The 13816-nt window shown below is 33.2% G+C and overlaps 2 protein-coding genes across 2 annotated transcripts; one reads left to right on the top strand and one right to left on the bottom strand.

Annotated features, from left to right (window-relative positions):
- Window positions 1-245: 245 nt before the first annotated feature.
- Window positions 246-5003, bottom strand: LOC128992399 (pseudouridine-5'-phosphatase-like). Its single transcript, XM_054415960.1, has 4 exons — window positions 4878-5003; window positions 2140-2358; window positions 1452-1684; window positions 246-661 (listed from the first exon to the last, which is right to left on the bottom strand). The coding sequence occupies exons 1-4, from the start codon at window positions 4966-4968 to the stop codon at window positions 485-487; spliced, it is 720 nt and encodes a 239-aa protein (XP_054271935.1). The 5' UTR covers window positions 4969-5003; the 3' UTR covers window positions 246-484.
- A 5967-nt stretch (window positions 5004-10970) lies between these two features.
- LOC128992464 (endoplasmic reticulum resident protein 29-like) lies at window positions 10971-13600 on the top strand. The gene is made up of 2 exons (XM_054416048.1): window positions 10971-11140; window positions 12608-13600. Exons 1-2 carry the CDS (start codon window positions 11036-11038, stop codon window positions 13247-13249), a joined length of 747 nt encoding a protein of 248 aa, XP_054272023.1. The 5' UTR covers window positions 10971-11035; the 3' UTR covers window positions 13250-13600.
- The last annotated feature ends 216 nt before the right edge of the window (window positions 13601-13816 follow it).

Below are 13816 nucleotides of genomic sequence, written 5' to 3'. Positions count from 1 at the left end.
AATCATCAGACACTACATATTTGAGGTAGTGCTATGCAAAATTCTCCCATTGCCTACTCTGAAGTAAAGAGCTTAGTGCAAGGTGTGAAATTGTATTTCTTTTTAGAGACTAGAGACAAATCTGGATTAACGACTAAAAATTGTTGATGTTTGAATAATTATCAACGTTTTACTGTAGTATGTAAAAAAACCAAGAAAGGCTACTGCACTTAAAATAAAAATGGGATGTGTAAACTTCCATCAAGTCAATTTCCATGGTTTTATTTCAATGCATCTGATAAGCTGAGGACTTAAAGTAAAATCTCCTCAGTTACACAAGGTGAATTAAATTTCACAACTCTCATCAATTGAATTTTAATCAACATGCTTCAGTGAGCTAAACCATGTGATACTTAACAATCTTAACCTAAAATTTACAATCATATGTCCAACATGCCTCAGTTGCATTGAATACTTGTGATTTAACTGACAAGGTCAAAAAGTATCAGGAGAATTTTGGTAGACCGAATACTTCAGGTTGGAATTCCTCGAGTGAGTTAAGTACAAGGGTTGCTTCTTTTGTGAGTTCTCTCGGTAGAAAGTCCTCTGGCACCATAACAACTTGCATGCCTGCTGCTATTGCTCCTTGGACTCCGTTGTGAGCATCTTCTAACACCAGACACTGTGGATAAAGTGAATCGGTTAGTTGCAATTCCTGTGTAGGAGATTTCTCAAAGTATTCAAAGTAAAATATCCTTTATTCATCATCTCTAATACAGTACATGTAAAACGGATGGATTGGTTGGTTGTTTAGTTTCAATGTTATCTTTAGTTTTTGAGCTCCGCAGGCTCATTTTACCTTACATTTGGCCTAAAAGGCCTGTGTTGAACATATGAAACAAAGCAAGGGTGAGCTTTTATAGTATTGAATGAAATCAGCTGATAAATTCTTAGTTCCGGCTCCGGGGAAGCAAATCAGGGATGTTGCTGCCTTGGATTTATAGTCTGGTGCATTTCAGACTTAAAACATTAGACATAGGCTACTGTAAACAGTTTTTTTTTACACCCCCGTCATGTATGTGGCCTACTGTTGTGAACCTAAAAATAGACTTATTTTTGCTACATAAATAAACAGTATACATTTTCATTATTGTACGGTATCAACTTCCAATGGTTTGTTCATACGGCCTTGTCTCAAGGTTTATGATAAAGACTATTTTGCTGTATACCTTAGTACTGGAAACATTTTAAAACTGAAAACTACAGATTACAGAACCATGTTAACCAAACCCGATCCTTGATTGCAATTGCATTAGGATAATCTGTGATCCTTGATGTACCAGATAAATATCTTGATGTGGCTTGCTCTTCACTTGTTGTTCCAACCCACCTTTTAGATTAACTGGCCAGACTTGTCTATAAAGGGAAGGTATACTAGGACTAAAAACTATCTAATCATATTAAACACACACCTTGCTTGGATGAGGGTTGTCTGGGAACCTTGAAGCACAAACCAGATAAATGTCTGGATGTGGCTTTCCCTTCTTCACCTCCTGGTCGGACCCCGCCATGACCACGTGGTGGAACTGAGCCATCAACTCGTGGCGGTTGGAGACCTTGAGCTCGTAAGTCTCACGTGAACTGCTGGTTGCCACGGCAATCGGAACTTTGCTCCTGGCCAGATGCTGAACCAGTCTCTCCGCCCCTGCACAGCCAGAGAAGCTGTCAAAGTCTTCACTCGAGTGTGGGTGGGTACAATAATTATAAATGATTCAAAAGTAGTAAGTAGCTGATGGATAAAAAGATAAAAATACTTGTACTATCCAGTGGTCCGACTAAGCGACCTCAGTTTTGAACATAACAGTTCATTTTGAAGCAGATTATCAAGTTTAACAAGATTTTTACATCCCTTGAGTTGTGAAGAGTTGTCACACACATACGTACACAAGAAACATAAAACACTAATAGCGAGTATATTGTGGTGTAGCCCGCATAAGCCTAGTTTAACACTCTTAGCCTCTAAATAGGCATCCTTGTTAAGTAGATTTTGTAGTTAATCTAATTTGTGTTTTAAAAAGGGAATCCAATTTTAATTTCGCCCTTACAACATTTTGCCCCAAAAATTATTCTTGTCAAAAACACACTTGGCAATATATTTACCAGGTTTAAGCTCAGCACTCTTCATGGCTCCGGTTTGCAGTTTCTTTATCTCAGCGGAGAACTCGACTGGTGTGAGAGGAATGTTGGTAGCCCTGATGATCTCCTCGGCACAGTCCACATCCTTGCGTCCCAGGACTGCCAACCGCATCTCATGGGTGAACTGTTTATTGTAGCGAGCAAGCAATTCTTCATACTTCAATTTGTATACTTTCTCTGTATCTAAAATGTTCAAGTGGTGTTAGATCCTCCCCAGTTGTAATATGCATAGAACATTGCTAAAGAGAGTTTGTTTGTTAGAACCACATCGTTCTTGTGTCAGTGGCGTAAATAACACCTCCACAGCAACCCTTGCAGAGCGGGGAGGCGCCAAGGTTCGATTGTCGCGTCCACGAAAGTTTTTGGATATTGCCGCGATAACGGCTTTTCCTGAGACAAACGAATAAAACAAAAGTGGTGTTTTTTTTTGGGGGGGGGGGGGGCGCCAATCAATATACTTACGCCACTGTCTTGTGTAAAAGGTTTTATAGTTAATAATGTTAATTTTTCCAACCAAATATTTTGTAAATGAGCGTAAATCTATTGTACAAAATATATAAATTAAGGTACAGAGCTCTTCTTGGGAATATAGCAAAAAAACAACTTTTAGGTTGGTCTGTGTGTATAATCTAAAAAAATCCTGTAACTACTTAAATTGAATTTTGAAATATATTAAATGGAACAGAAATATGAGCCCTGAAATAATAATTTTCTGACTTTGAATAGATAAGGGATCACAACTTTTTTGATAATTAAGTGTTATACTGTATTCAGAACATAATTTTATTTATTTTCGGAGGATAAAAAGTGTTATCTTCTTAAAAATTTAATGTAGCAGACATACTTTAATACTTTTAATTGAAATGGCAACATGCTCAATTCAATTATATAAATTTTAAATGTGTAAAAAACCTACACATTATAAAACAACAGTCAGTTTGTACTACAGTCACAAGAAATCCATCAAGTAATTTTTTTAATGTCCCACCTTCACATCCTAGGACGCTAGGTTCTAGCCTGGAACTGGTTTTACACATTACTTCAGGCTAGTCGTAGAGGGTGGCGTCATTAACATATCACATAGATAATTAATCTATTTTTGTCAGTTGTTATTTAGCTTGTAGGTTTGTTGTTTTAAGTATTAATTGTTTTCGTTGTCATATCCAATTGGATTGATATTAGGCTATAGTCTAGTTGTTAATGTTGTTTAGTTTATCAACTATTTTGTTCTAGTCATTCACTTTATACCACATAAGCTTTACACTGTTGTATCTACTTTGTATTGTTATAGTAACCATTAATAAATTTCACTTGTATTTACACATGCACTTACAACACACATCTATTCAACACTGTTATTGTTAAATGTTTACAACTAGCCATCCTGAGTTTTGTACGTCTTTGATTTGTTATATGTAAAATGGAGATGTCAATTGAAATAAATAAATAAATAGACGAAATCCATTGGCGATTGGCAGGATTTGAACCTGGGACCTCAGGCTCCGAAGTCCTCTGCTCTAATATTATACCAGCACGTTCCCTAATCCATTAAGAGTTTCAATTGTTTGAAAATGGATTGTGTTTTAAATAAAATATGCCTACAAAATTGTATAGTTGTCTCGCATACAGTTATAGTAAAAGTATAAGAAAGAACATTTATAATTTAATTTCTTAGTAAAACCTAATGTTATATTAAAGGTGTTTTCTCAAAAGGGAATACCATGATACAAGCCCAATTATACCTGATTACATACTATATTTTTAAAACAAGGACGGTTTCCTTTAATCGTAAAAAATATTTGGAAATATTCCTAGCCACAAGTAATTTGTCAAGACGAAAACAGTTTTTATCTCAGAAAAATTTCATCAATTGAAAATGTTAGTTACGCTAAAAAGTAGCTAACTTATTTGAGAGTTACTGATAACAGATATTTAACCTTGCTATCATTTGAATGCTTTGATGGATATAGACCTTTAGAACCATTTCATGAAAGCCATTTCAGTATACAACCGACTTTACGAATATTGTTCCTTGACATGAAAGCAATTTAACAAATGATTGTCCTGTCTGTAGTTTATCCGATAAATGTATGTCTGACTTTATATGCTATAAATAAATGTATGTCTATTTTACTAAAATTGTTTAATCTTGCTTATTCGCAAGTGAATTTAAAAAATAAAAAATATGACGCTAAACTATAAATAAAGATATTTTGTATTATGCAAAATTTGATTAAAACTAATACTTCTGCATAAAAAAATAAAATAAAATATATTAACAAAATAAAATAGGTAGCCTATACATTAAGTAATGAAATATAAAGATCTTATTCTTAGAACAAGTTTTATCTGGTTCCAAACAAAACTAATTGTAGATCGAAAAAGGGTAAATAATCTTATACCTATTAAGATAAAAGAAATTAATTTAAACTCTTATTTTCATATCTTTATTTTTTATATGGTTAGAGTATATCTAAGTTATAATGGGTTAGCAACTACACAATGTAAATCAAACTACTCTATGCATTTTTAAATTAGTTTTTTTGCATATGATGTTATTACATGCAATAACAAAATATTTGTTTTTATCTTCTAAAATTAATCTGTCAAGTTGAAGAGTGTAATTTTTTTTATATAACCATTCTTATAAATCAACAGTTTATGTAATAAATACAAGTATCATATAATAAATATAAGCATACCTAAAATAAGGCCATCCAGATCAAAAATGACATGAGTGACTGGTGAATATGAACCCATTGCATAGTTGAGACAACTGTCTAAAATTAGCATCAACAATGGTGAAGTAACTTGCTTTTCTTTCACTGTTGCCAACACAAGCAAGCTCTAAGAAATTTCCCTGGCATCAATAGACTTAGATAAGAGAATAGGAAGTTTTCCTTGTTGCGAGTGTAGTATAAACTAGTCAAATTTATAACTTTGTTTTACAATATGTTATTTTACCAATAGGCATTAGTTAAAATTCAAGTAATTCCTATTTTAGATTACTTTTCCCTTTCACTCTCTGAAAGAGGTTTACTAAAGGTAAATATTTAGTGTTTTGTGATATTTTTAAATACCTACCTTCATGTCCCTTAACTGTATTTGTTAGGTAAACTTGTTAAATGCTACCCATTTCTAAATTTTACGATTGATAATAAAATTTAATTGAGTGACTATTTATTCTGCATCTTAATTAATAAACTACTTTAAAACGAGGATTGTGATTTAATGAATTGCATTGTACTCTTCAAAACAACTTTGTTTACAAGATGATTAAAAACTATTGTTGATAGAAACTATTGTGATTATTCAGAACAAAATTTTAAAAACATTTAACAAAGTTTTGAACAATTTACAAATATTTTCTTGCTAGGGACTTCTCTCGCTATTCAGACATGTAAATATTGATTTACCTTGCATGCAGCAAAATGGTGCTTGGTAAGTTTGATTACTCTGTTCCATTCAGAATTGAGAATTAATTAGTAAAGAGAAAATATTCGAGCATGCACTGATCAGTCTCTGGTGACCAAACGAGTTTCTAGCAGCACTCGAACATCTGGTAACCTCCATCCCTTATTCTGCTTAAAGTCTGTCTCCCTCAGGGCTTCATTCCCTCCATGCTTTCAAACTCTTGTCTCTTGAAACATGAAAATGCTCTAAATCCATTACAACCATTATGTAGAGATGTTTAGTTTAAAACAAATGATTCATTTTGTATATTGAAGCATTGTTGTAAGAGGTTACTAAAAATATAAAATACCCCCGCCGCAGCAAACCTGCAGACTAAGCGAATTTCAACTTGTCTGATTACATTTTGACTAAAACATTTCCATAAATAAGACATATTTATTCCCAATTTAAATAACATTAGATTAATGAGTGCTTAGGTTTGCTGCTTCGGGGAAGGTAACAAGTGTTTTTTTTTACCAAAACGTCAATAGTATAGGATGAAATAATTAAATTTACCAAATTTTATCAACATATCCATAAACAAGTAAACTACAACAGTTATCATTTTCTCCATAAGAATAACATGGGAATTCTAAATTTACACTTTTTTTAATTTTCCCTGTAACCATTAGGCATGTGTGAATTGTTGTATACAACAATGCTTCAATATACTAGATTATTTCTTTTTTAAGCTCTACAAAATTAAGCTTTTGGAAAGAAATTCCAAAATTTTATGTTTTTACGGTAAAAAATGGGAAAACCCCCCCTACCCATGGTCCGATCATGCTGGTTCGCAAAACCGTCCGTATAAATGTAGATTTACACATTTATATCAAATGTCATAAAAATCGGATCATTTTTGTTCAAGCTATCCTGCTAACGGACACTCCATATATATATGAATTTCAACGGATAGTGTTTTTGGCCTCTGGGAACCTCATAACGAAAAAGTAAATCGGTCCCGGGTCCAGGTCTTACCATGAGACCTATGGTAGTCAATGGTAATAGCTTATTCCCTATACCTATGTAAAATTTACTAGAAACTGTCCATTTAAAATTCTCTTATTATTCTAATGGAGAAAAAAATGTAACTGCTGTAGTAGCCTTGTTTATGAATATTTGTTGCTTTGCCCGTGCTTCATAACAGGGTGAGAATGCAGAAGGGTAGTTTTTCAAATATGAACTGACCTAAATATTGGCCAGGTCCATGATCTGTATATCTAACTTTGAACCCAGAACAAACACACAGATATACACACACTCACCCCCCCCCCCTTTAGAATACAAATATAGAAACCCTTTGTATTGTATGGTAGCGTTAAATTATTGTTTGTTATGACTAATAAATTCAAAACATAAATTATTTTACTGTTACAACCAAATTTTCTTGACATAGTTGCAATTTATTTGGGAAAGAAAGGAAAATTTAAAATACCGGTATCATAAAGAAAATGCATAACCAAAATGAAATATAATGTGAACACTGCTCATATAAAGAATTGTTTGCTGTCACGTTGCCATGGTCATTACCTGTCCTATAGCTAATTGGATTAGATAATTCTATAGTAAAGTCAGTGAAAACTGGTTTTGTAACTTTATCCTTGAACAGTATCTTGCAATTGTAATGGATGGGAATTGGCTGTTCTGTTTTATGGAAGTTGGTTAGCTCTAAAGAAAATATTTCATTATTCTAAATAATTATCTACCTATATTTAATAACAGATTAATAAATAGGTAAATTTTCTTTGGCGAATTCTTAATACTTTACTGAGTCAAGATTCTCGCACAGAGAGTAAAGATAGATTAAACTTAAAAGGAAAGATGTGTAAGGGGAGACGGAAAGGGAAAGTTGTGGTTAGTTCATTACTAAATCACAAATAAAAGGATGATGATAGGCCTAATCTTTACTTGGAGCTAGCTGCTAAAGTTTTTTCTAAGCCAAGTTCATACTGAAGTTTCATTTATTTTTACTTTCTCCCCCTATTCATAGTACCGGTAGCTATAACTTATATGGAGAAAAGTATGGTTTTTGCCAACATTTTTGAGTTGGATTTTTTGGGTGGAAGCATGATGCGTTTTCCCTAAACCGAAAAAAGTGGGTTTTGAAGTGATGTCTGTCTGTCTGATATGTGTGGATGCGTACCAGGGTCGTATCCAGCTTTGGCAGGCACCGGTAAAGAGTAGAACCTTGATAACAAGACTCTCATGGGGGATCATAAAAAGGACTTGTTATCAAGGTTGACTTCTTATCGAGGTTTGCAATAGCATGTGATTAGGGGTAAAATAATTTCAAGGGGATTTGAAAATGACTCTTGTTATCAAGGGTGACTTAATTGTTATTGAGGGTCTTCTTATCGAGGTTCTACTGTATTAGGCCGGCTCCCCCCTACCCATGAAGTAGGTATATGTTTGGGGGGGCCCAAGCCCTGGTAAAATTGTCCGGAAAAATCGGTCTGAGTACGGACCTGCGTACAGAGCCACAGAGGACACTGGTCCGATTTCGATTAAATGTTGTATGTGGGTACTAATCCCTTGCATCTCCACGCTTTTTGTTTTTGAAATTTTGATTTAATGGGGATATTTCCCCATAAAATAACAAAATATCTGATTTGTACAAAAAGGTCGTAAACAATTTTGGTTAAAATTTATGTTATAGTCCTTTTAATAAAAAAAAGGTAAAACAACCTAAATTGCTGTAAAATTACGGTTCAAAAGTCATTGTAATCCATGTGATTTCCCCATTAAAACCCTACAAAATAATAAAAAAGTAAGTTTTTTTTAATTGGCTTAGTTGATTTTAAATCAAATTTAATATGTTGTGGTCCTTATGATTCTTAACATAATTGTATAACCCCCCCCCCCCCTCCATTGCTTTAAAAGTATGGTTCAAAAGTTATTGCAGTGCTTTTTCTCATAAACCCTGAAATGGGAGAACTCTTAAGTAAATGGGAGAAATCGTGTGTCAGATTTTCCGATGCCCTGTATTAAATTTATTGTTTCATGATTTGACTTTTTATTTGATGGTCGCGTTTTTGATGTTGACAGACCGCTTCGCTCTCCTAGTTATGAGGTATATTATATATACAAATAATAAGAAACCAAAATGATAGTAAACTTAATTAACGCCCGCCCTATGCATAAACTGTACGAAAACATGCTCCTTTCCTTGCAGAAACATATAATATATGCCTTTAATTTGTTCATTTTTCTACTAATCGTATAGGTTGGTATACCTACATATTGTTTGTATCTAATACTATGCTAATACAAACAACGGATTATTATGATGCATTATAAATGCTTATTTGGCTATCAAAGAAATAATTTTAAGAAGCTCTAAAATTAAAACAACATCCTGAGAAATAATATAACTTATTACACAATCCATTTGAAAGAGTGATGTATCTGTCTCAACACTTTTATATCAACAATTTTGAACAAAGGAAATTGAGCAGAGCTTTTGACTGCGTTTCCCATGATATCCTGTTCCAGAAGCTTTATCAGAAGCAGATACACCACCTAGTTATAAAAAGTTAGTTATAAAAAACTCTATAATTAATTTCCATCTGAAAAGCCGAAGTGGCACTAAATTCATTCAACACGTCAATCTTTTTTCAACAAACTCCCTTTCAGAATTTGAGATCTGGACGACTGGGTATTCAAGACTGCTTTGGAAGACTTGATGAAAATGTTATTAGTAGGAAACTTTAAGACTTGTTTGGAAATTAAATTTAACTTTTAATAGACAGAACAGAAAACCAAACACACAGCTTGCTTGTTTTTAACTTTTTTTTTAATAACAGAAAATGCCGTAGTTGAGGACAATCTAAAGAGGAGCAATTAATCTTTTGTGCGATATTTTGCCTGCCCATGCAAATGGACAGTTTTATATTATTATTTAGTACTATCATAGATAAAACAGTGTTATCAATGGTATTAAGCTGGTCTTGTTTTGTGTGTTTTTATTGTAATAACAATAACCAGATGCAGTCTATTCTCTCTGCTAGAAGGTCATTCATGAAGGCCAATGAATTAGTCCAGTCAAGGAATGAGGTGTAGAGTGCGTGAGCAGGTAACTAAGCGATTCCTTCAGAAACTTGTTCAGGGGGCTTAGGGTGTTAACATACCAAAAGTCCTGACTCCTATGTGGTGAGCCAGGGGGTGGAGGGGGGAAAAAGGGGGGGAAAAAGGTACGCATTTTGGGTTTTTTGATTATATCTCGAAAACTATCAACTTTTTGTATACTATAGTAAATTATAAAATTGAAGAAGATTAAATTTTCTACAAGAAAAGTATATAATGTGTTTATTTTGGTTCAACAGATTACGAGTTATAACTTATTTAATTGATATCTTATTAAAATCTTCTTCCATAAGAAATACATGTAAATTAGTATGCGAAATGGGGCGAATCCTATCCGCCCAAAGGAAATATAAATTATATTCTGGAAATCTTGACAAAATTTCCAGTAATTTGACACTTTAATCATTAAAATTGATCCAAAATTAAGGCGAGGGTGAGGTAACAAAATTTCGAGTTTTGGTGTTTTTTTATTGGAAATATAAAAAAAACCTTAAATCATCCCATTTTTAAACGCTCACCCTCGCTTTAATTTTTTGACAAAATTTCATGATTAAAGTGTCAAATTACTGGAAATTTTGTCAATATTTCCAGAATATCAGTTATATTTCCTTTGGGCGGATAGGATTCGCCCCATTTCGCATACTAATTTACATGTATTTCTTATGGAAGGAGTATTTTAATAAGATATCAATTAAATAAGTTATAACTCGTATGTACCAAAATAAACACATTATATACTTTTCTTGTAGAAAATTTAATCTTCTTCAATTTTATAATTTACTATAGTATACAAAAAGTTGATAGTTTTCGAGATATAATCAAAAAACCCAAAATGCGTACCTTTTTCCCCCCTTTTTCCCCCCTCCACCCCCTGGCTCACCACCTAGGAGTCAGGACTTTTGGTATGTTAACACCCTAAGCCCCTGAACAAGTTTCTGAAGGAATCGCTTAGTTACCTGCTCACGCACTCTACACCTACTTTTGGATCATTCATTGACTGGACTAAATATGAATATTACTAAAGTACATAAAGCAAATATCGGCTGACGTATACTTATTGCATAAAATCAAAAAGCCTATTTTTGTGTACAAAGTATAGTACTGCTTTGACAACTAAGGTTACAGTTTTGAGAATACTGTACTTGTGATGATGAAGGCTGTGGTGTTTAAGACAGACAACAAATCATACAACGCCACGATCAAACGTCAAAATCGTTTACAGTGTTTACCGGCGAGCTGATAAGAATTACTTAGTAGTTTCAATTTATTATTGGTTCTCATAAGTTTTGTAGAAGTTGTTTTCCTGACAAAGAGGTGCTCAATTATGAAACCGTATGTCCATTTGACAGTAGTATTCTCCTTCATTACAATTATCAACTATGTTTCAGCCAAAGGTTGTGTTCAATTGGATTCATTTTCATTTGATAAGGTAAAACACAATCACAAATTTTAGATTTATGTAGGCTTAGTATCCAGATCCAGAAAAATCTTAGCAATCTCAGCCATATTATTTGTAAGTATAATAGATACCAGTATGGATTTATGGTTAGGCAGAGCAATACATAACCTAGAAGACAGAGTGGACTGTCTTTTTAATTGATTATCATTATTTAGGCTGTTCCATTTTTTTTGTCCCACCTTCACATCCTAGGACGCTATGTTCTGGCCCGAAAGTGTTTTACACAATAGTTCTACTTTGGGCTAGTCCTAGAGGGTTACATTAACATTAACTTAAGTTACATTAACTTATTCACGGAAATAATCCATTTGTAATTGGGGGATTTGAACCCGGGACCTTGGGTACCGATACCCCACGCTCTGCCACTAGATCAGCTTGCTTACGGCTATTTCAATGGGCCTATTTAAATTCCAACTCAGTTTTTGCTGGTAGGCCAGACCCAAGTTACTGGATGGGAACCTCTCGCTGATATCCGACTCCATCGTATTTTTAATAAACGTTGGACTAAAAACTATTGGTATTTTCAATAACTCAGTCTCAATCCATGACTACTCTTTATGATCATGTCATATCTTAATGTTCTCAAGAGTGACCAACTTAAAATTAATCTATGTTACGGGTAAAAACCTAACTCAAACACTTGATCGAATTGCAGGGTACAGTTCTGCAAGAACCTACAATTTATTATCAAATGAAATATTAGTTTGATGCATATCGTATGAAATATTGTTTTCACTCTCGATAACTTAACTTATTAATTGAATGTATATTTCATAGAACTCTTTAAGCCATAGGGTCTTTTAAAGAATATTTTACACTGTCCTGCAGCGGTTAAGTTAGAGGTTAGCTTAGTTCAGTTTGGCTTAGTTTAGTTTTTGATAATATAGGCCTCTCGTAGTTTAAATATGTTGTGTAATTTGTTAATGATGTAAATTTACAAAGACCTCCATTTGTAACTATGTTATAAACTGATATAAACTAATCTATCCTATATGCAGCAGTGCACTATTCTAGAGTGGTAGGTAGCTTTTTATTAAATAGACCCATAACAATAACATAAAATCAATATTAACATTGAATTAAAAATACTAATCAATATTTATATTGAATGCAAATTTTAGGCCTATCTGATAATTTAATTTATATAAGTTAGGTTCTCTGCAAAATTTTATTGTTGTAATTTTATTTTATCGTTTGTTATCAAATCCAGTTGTAAATATCGCTGGTCAATACATAAATATCAATCAATCTAATTGGTGAAGCTATATGCCTACATAACAGTTCTGTCAATTCATTTCTTGATAACAAGTTAGGTTTGATATTGAACTATTTTTTTTAAATACAGCAAGCTATACAGTACTGCCACATTGCAAAATATGCCGATTCTGCTAAAAAAAAGTTATTTAAAGTAATAACAGGGTCTAACTTATGTTGCAGGTAGCTTCAAAATTTAAAGCGACCCTTGTAAAGTTTGATGCTGCCTATCCATATGGCCCCAAACAAGAGGAGTATGAGAAAGTGTGTGAAGCCAGCTCTAATGTTGATGACCTTCTTGTGGTAGAGGTTGCTGTAAAAGACTACGGAGAAAAAGAAAACACAGATCTAGCGAAGAAATATGGAGCAGAAAAGGATGATTATCCAGTTGTCAAACTGTTCGTACAAGGAAAGCCCGAGCCATCTGATTTTGTTAAAACAGAAGATTTTACAGCGGATAACTTAAAGAAATTCATCCGTTCAAAATCCGGGGTTTACATCGGTTGCACAGGATGTCTTAAGGATTTTGACGAGATAGCAGCTAAATTCTCGACAGAAAATAATGCAGAAGAGAAGAAAAAACTTCTCCGAAGAGCTGAAGATCTTTGGGATAACGCAAAGGGTAATCAAGAACAAAAGTATGCAGAGGTTTATGTCAAAATAATGAGAAAAGTAATAGAAAAAGGTGATGAATTTTTAAACAGTGAACATGCGAGAGTGGACAATTTACTGAAAGGAAAAGTCAGTAAAGAGAAAAAAGAAGAATTACAACATAGACTTAATATCCTTCAAGGGTTTAAAACTGCATTACATGATGAGTTATAATTTTCTAGATCTCAAACTGTTGTTTTAAAAATGATTGGGGGTTTTCGTTGTGATGTTGCAAAACTATCTTTTTTAGTTCCTATAAAGCTACGATACAAATAGGTTAGGCCTACTTTTAACACAAACTTAAGGAACTTTGAACATTCCTGTTCTCTCTTTTTTTAACTCAATCTAAGAATGAACTTAAACAAACTTTGACCAAAGCTAAGATCAATGTTACATAATGTATTATTTATCAGTATTGAATACTCATGTTTATCTGTTGTCGGTAATTAGTACTATAATAATGTAATAAATGTGAATATTGTTTTTTTACATTTCTGTAACTTAAATAAATGTCATGTGATTAAAAGGTTCGAAACGAATTTCCTGAGATTTTGGCGCAAGTCCTTGATTTCTTCTACTACAGTCTCTGTCTTACCTCATGCAGTTATAATAATAATTACGATTTACGACTATCATGGACTGATTAGTTTATGAAACATGATCGATTTTAAACTTAAAAAGTTGCTGTTACATTCAATATTTAAACTTGAAAGTGCATCTATACAATAAAATGCTCGAGAA

This window comes from Macrosteles quadrilineatus, unplaced genomic scaffold (assembly GCF_028750875.1).
Source record: "Macrosteles quadrilineatus isolate MER2022 unplaced genomic scaffold, UCM_ALF_1.0 Scaffold_4__1_contigs__length_99947679, whole genome shotgun sequence".
Lineage (NCBI taxonomy): Eukaryota > Metazoa > Arthropoda > Insecta > Hemiptera > Cicadellidae > Macrosteles > Macrosteles quadrilineatus.
The sequence above is the reverse complement of the archived record's forward strand: the minus strand, read 5'-3'. Positions and strand labels throughout refer to the sequence as shown.

Coding starts and splice junctions, on each gene's coding strand:
- LOC128992399 (XM_054415960.1), bottom strand. CDS start 4,968: ATGCTAATTTTAGACAGTTGTCTCAACTATGCAATGGGTTCATATTCA. Junction 2,359..4,877: donor TCTGGATGGCCTTATTTTAG/GTATGCTTATAT, acceptor TGAACATTTTAG/ATACAGAGAAAGTATACAAA. Junction 662..1,451: donor ACAACCCTCATCCAAGCAAG/GTGTGTGTTTAA, acceptor CTTTATCCACAG/TGTCTGGTGTTAGAAGATGC.
- LOC128992464 (XM_054416048.1), top strand. CDS start 11,036: ATGAAACCGTATGTCCATTTGACAGTAGTATTCTCCTTCATTACAATT. Junction 11,141..12,607: donor ATTCATTTTCATTTGATAAG/GTAAAACACAAT, acceptor CTTATGTTGCAG/GTAGCTTCAAAATTTAAAGC.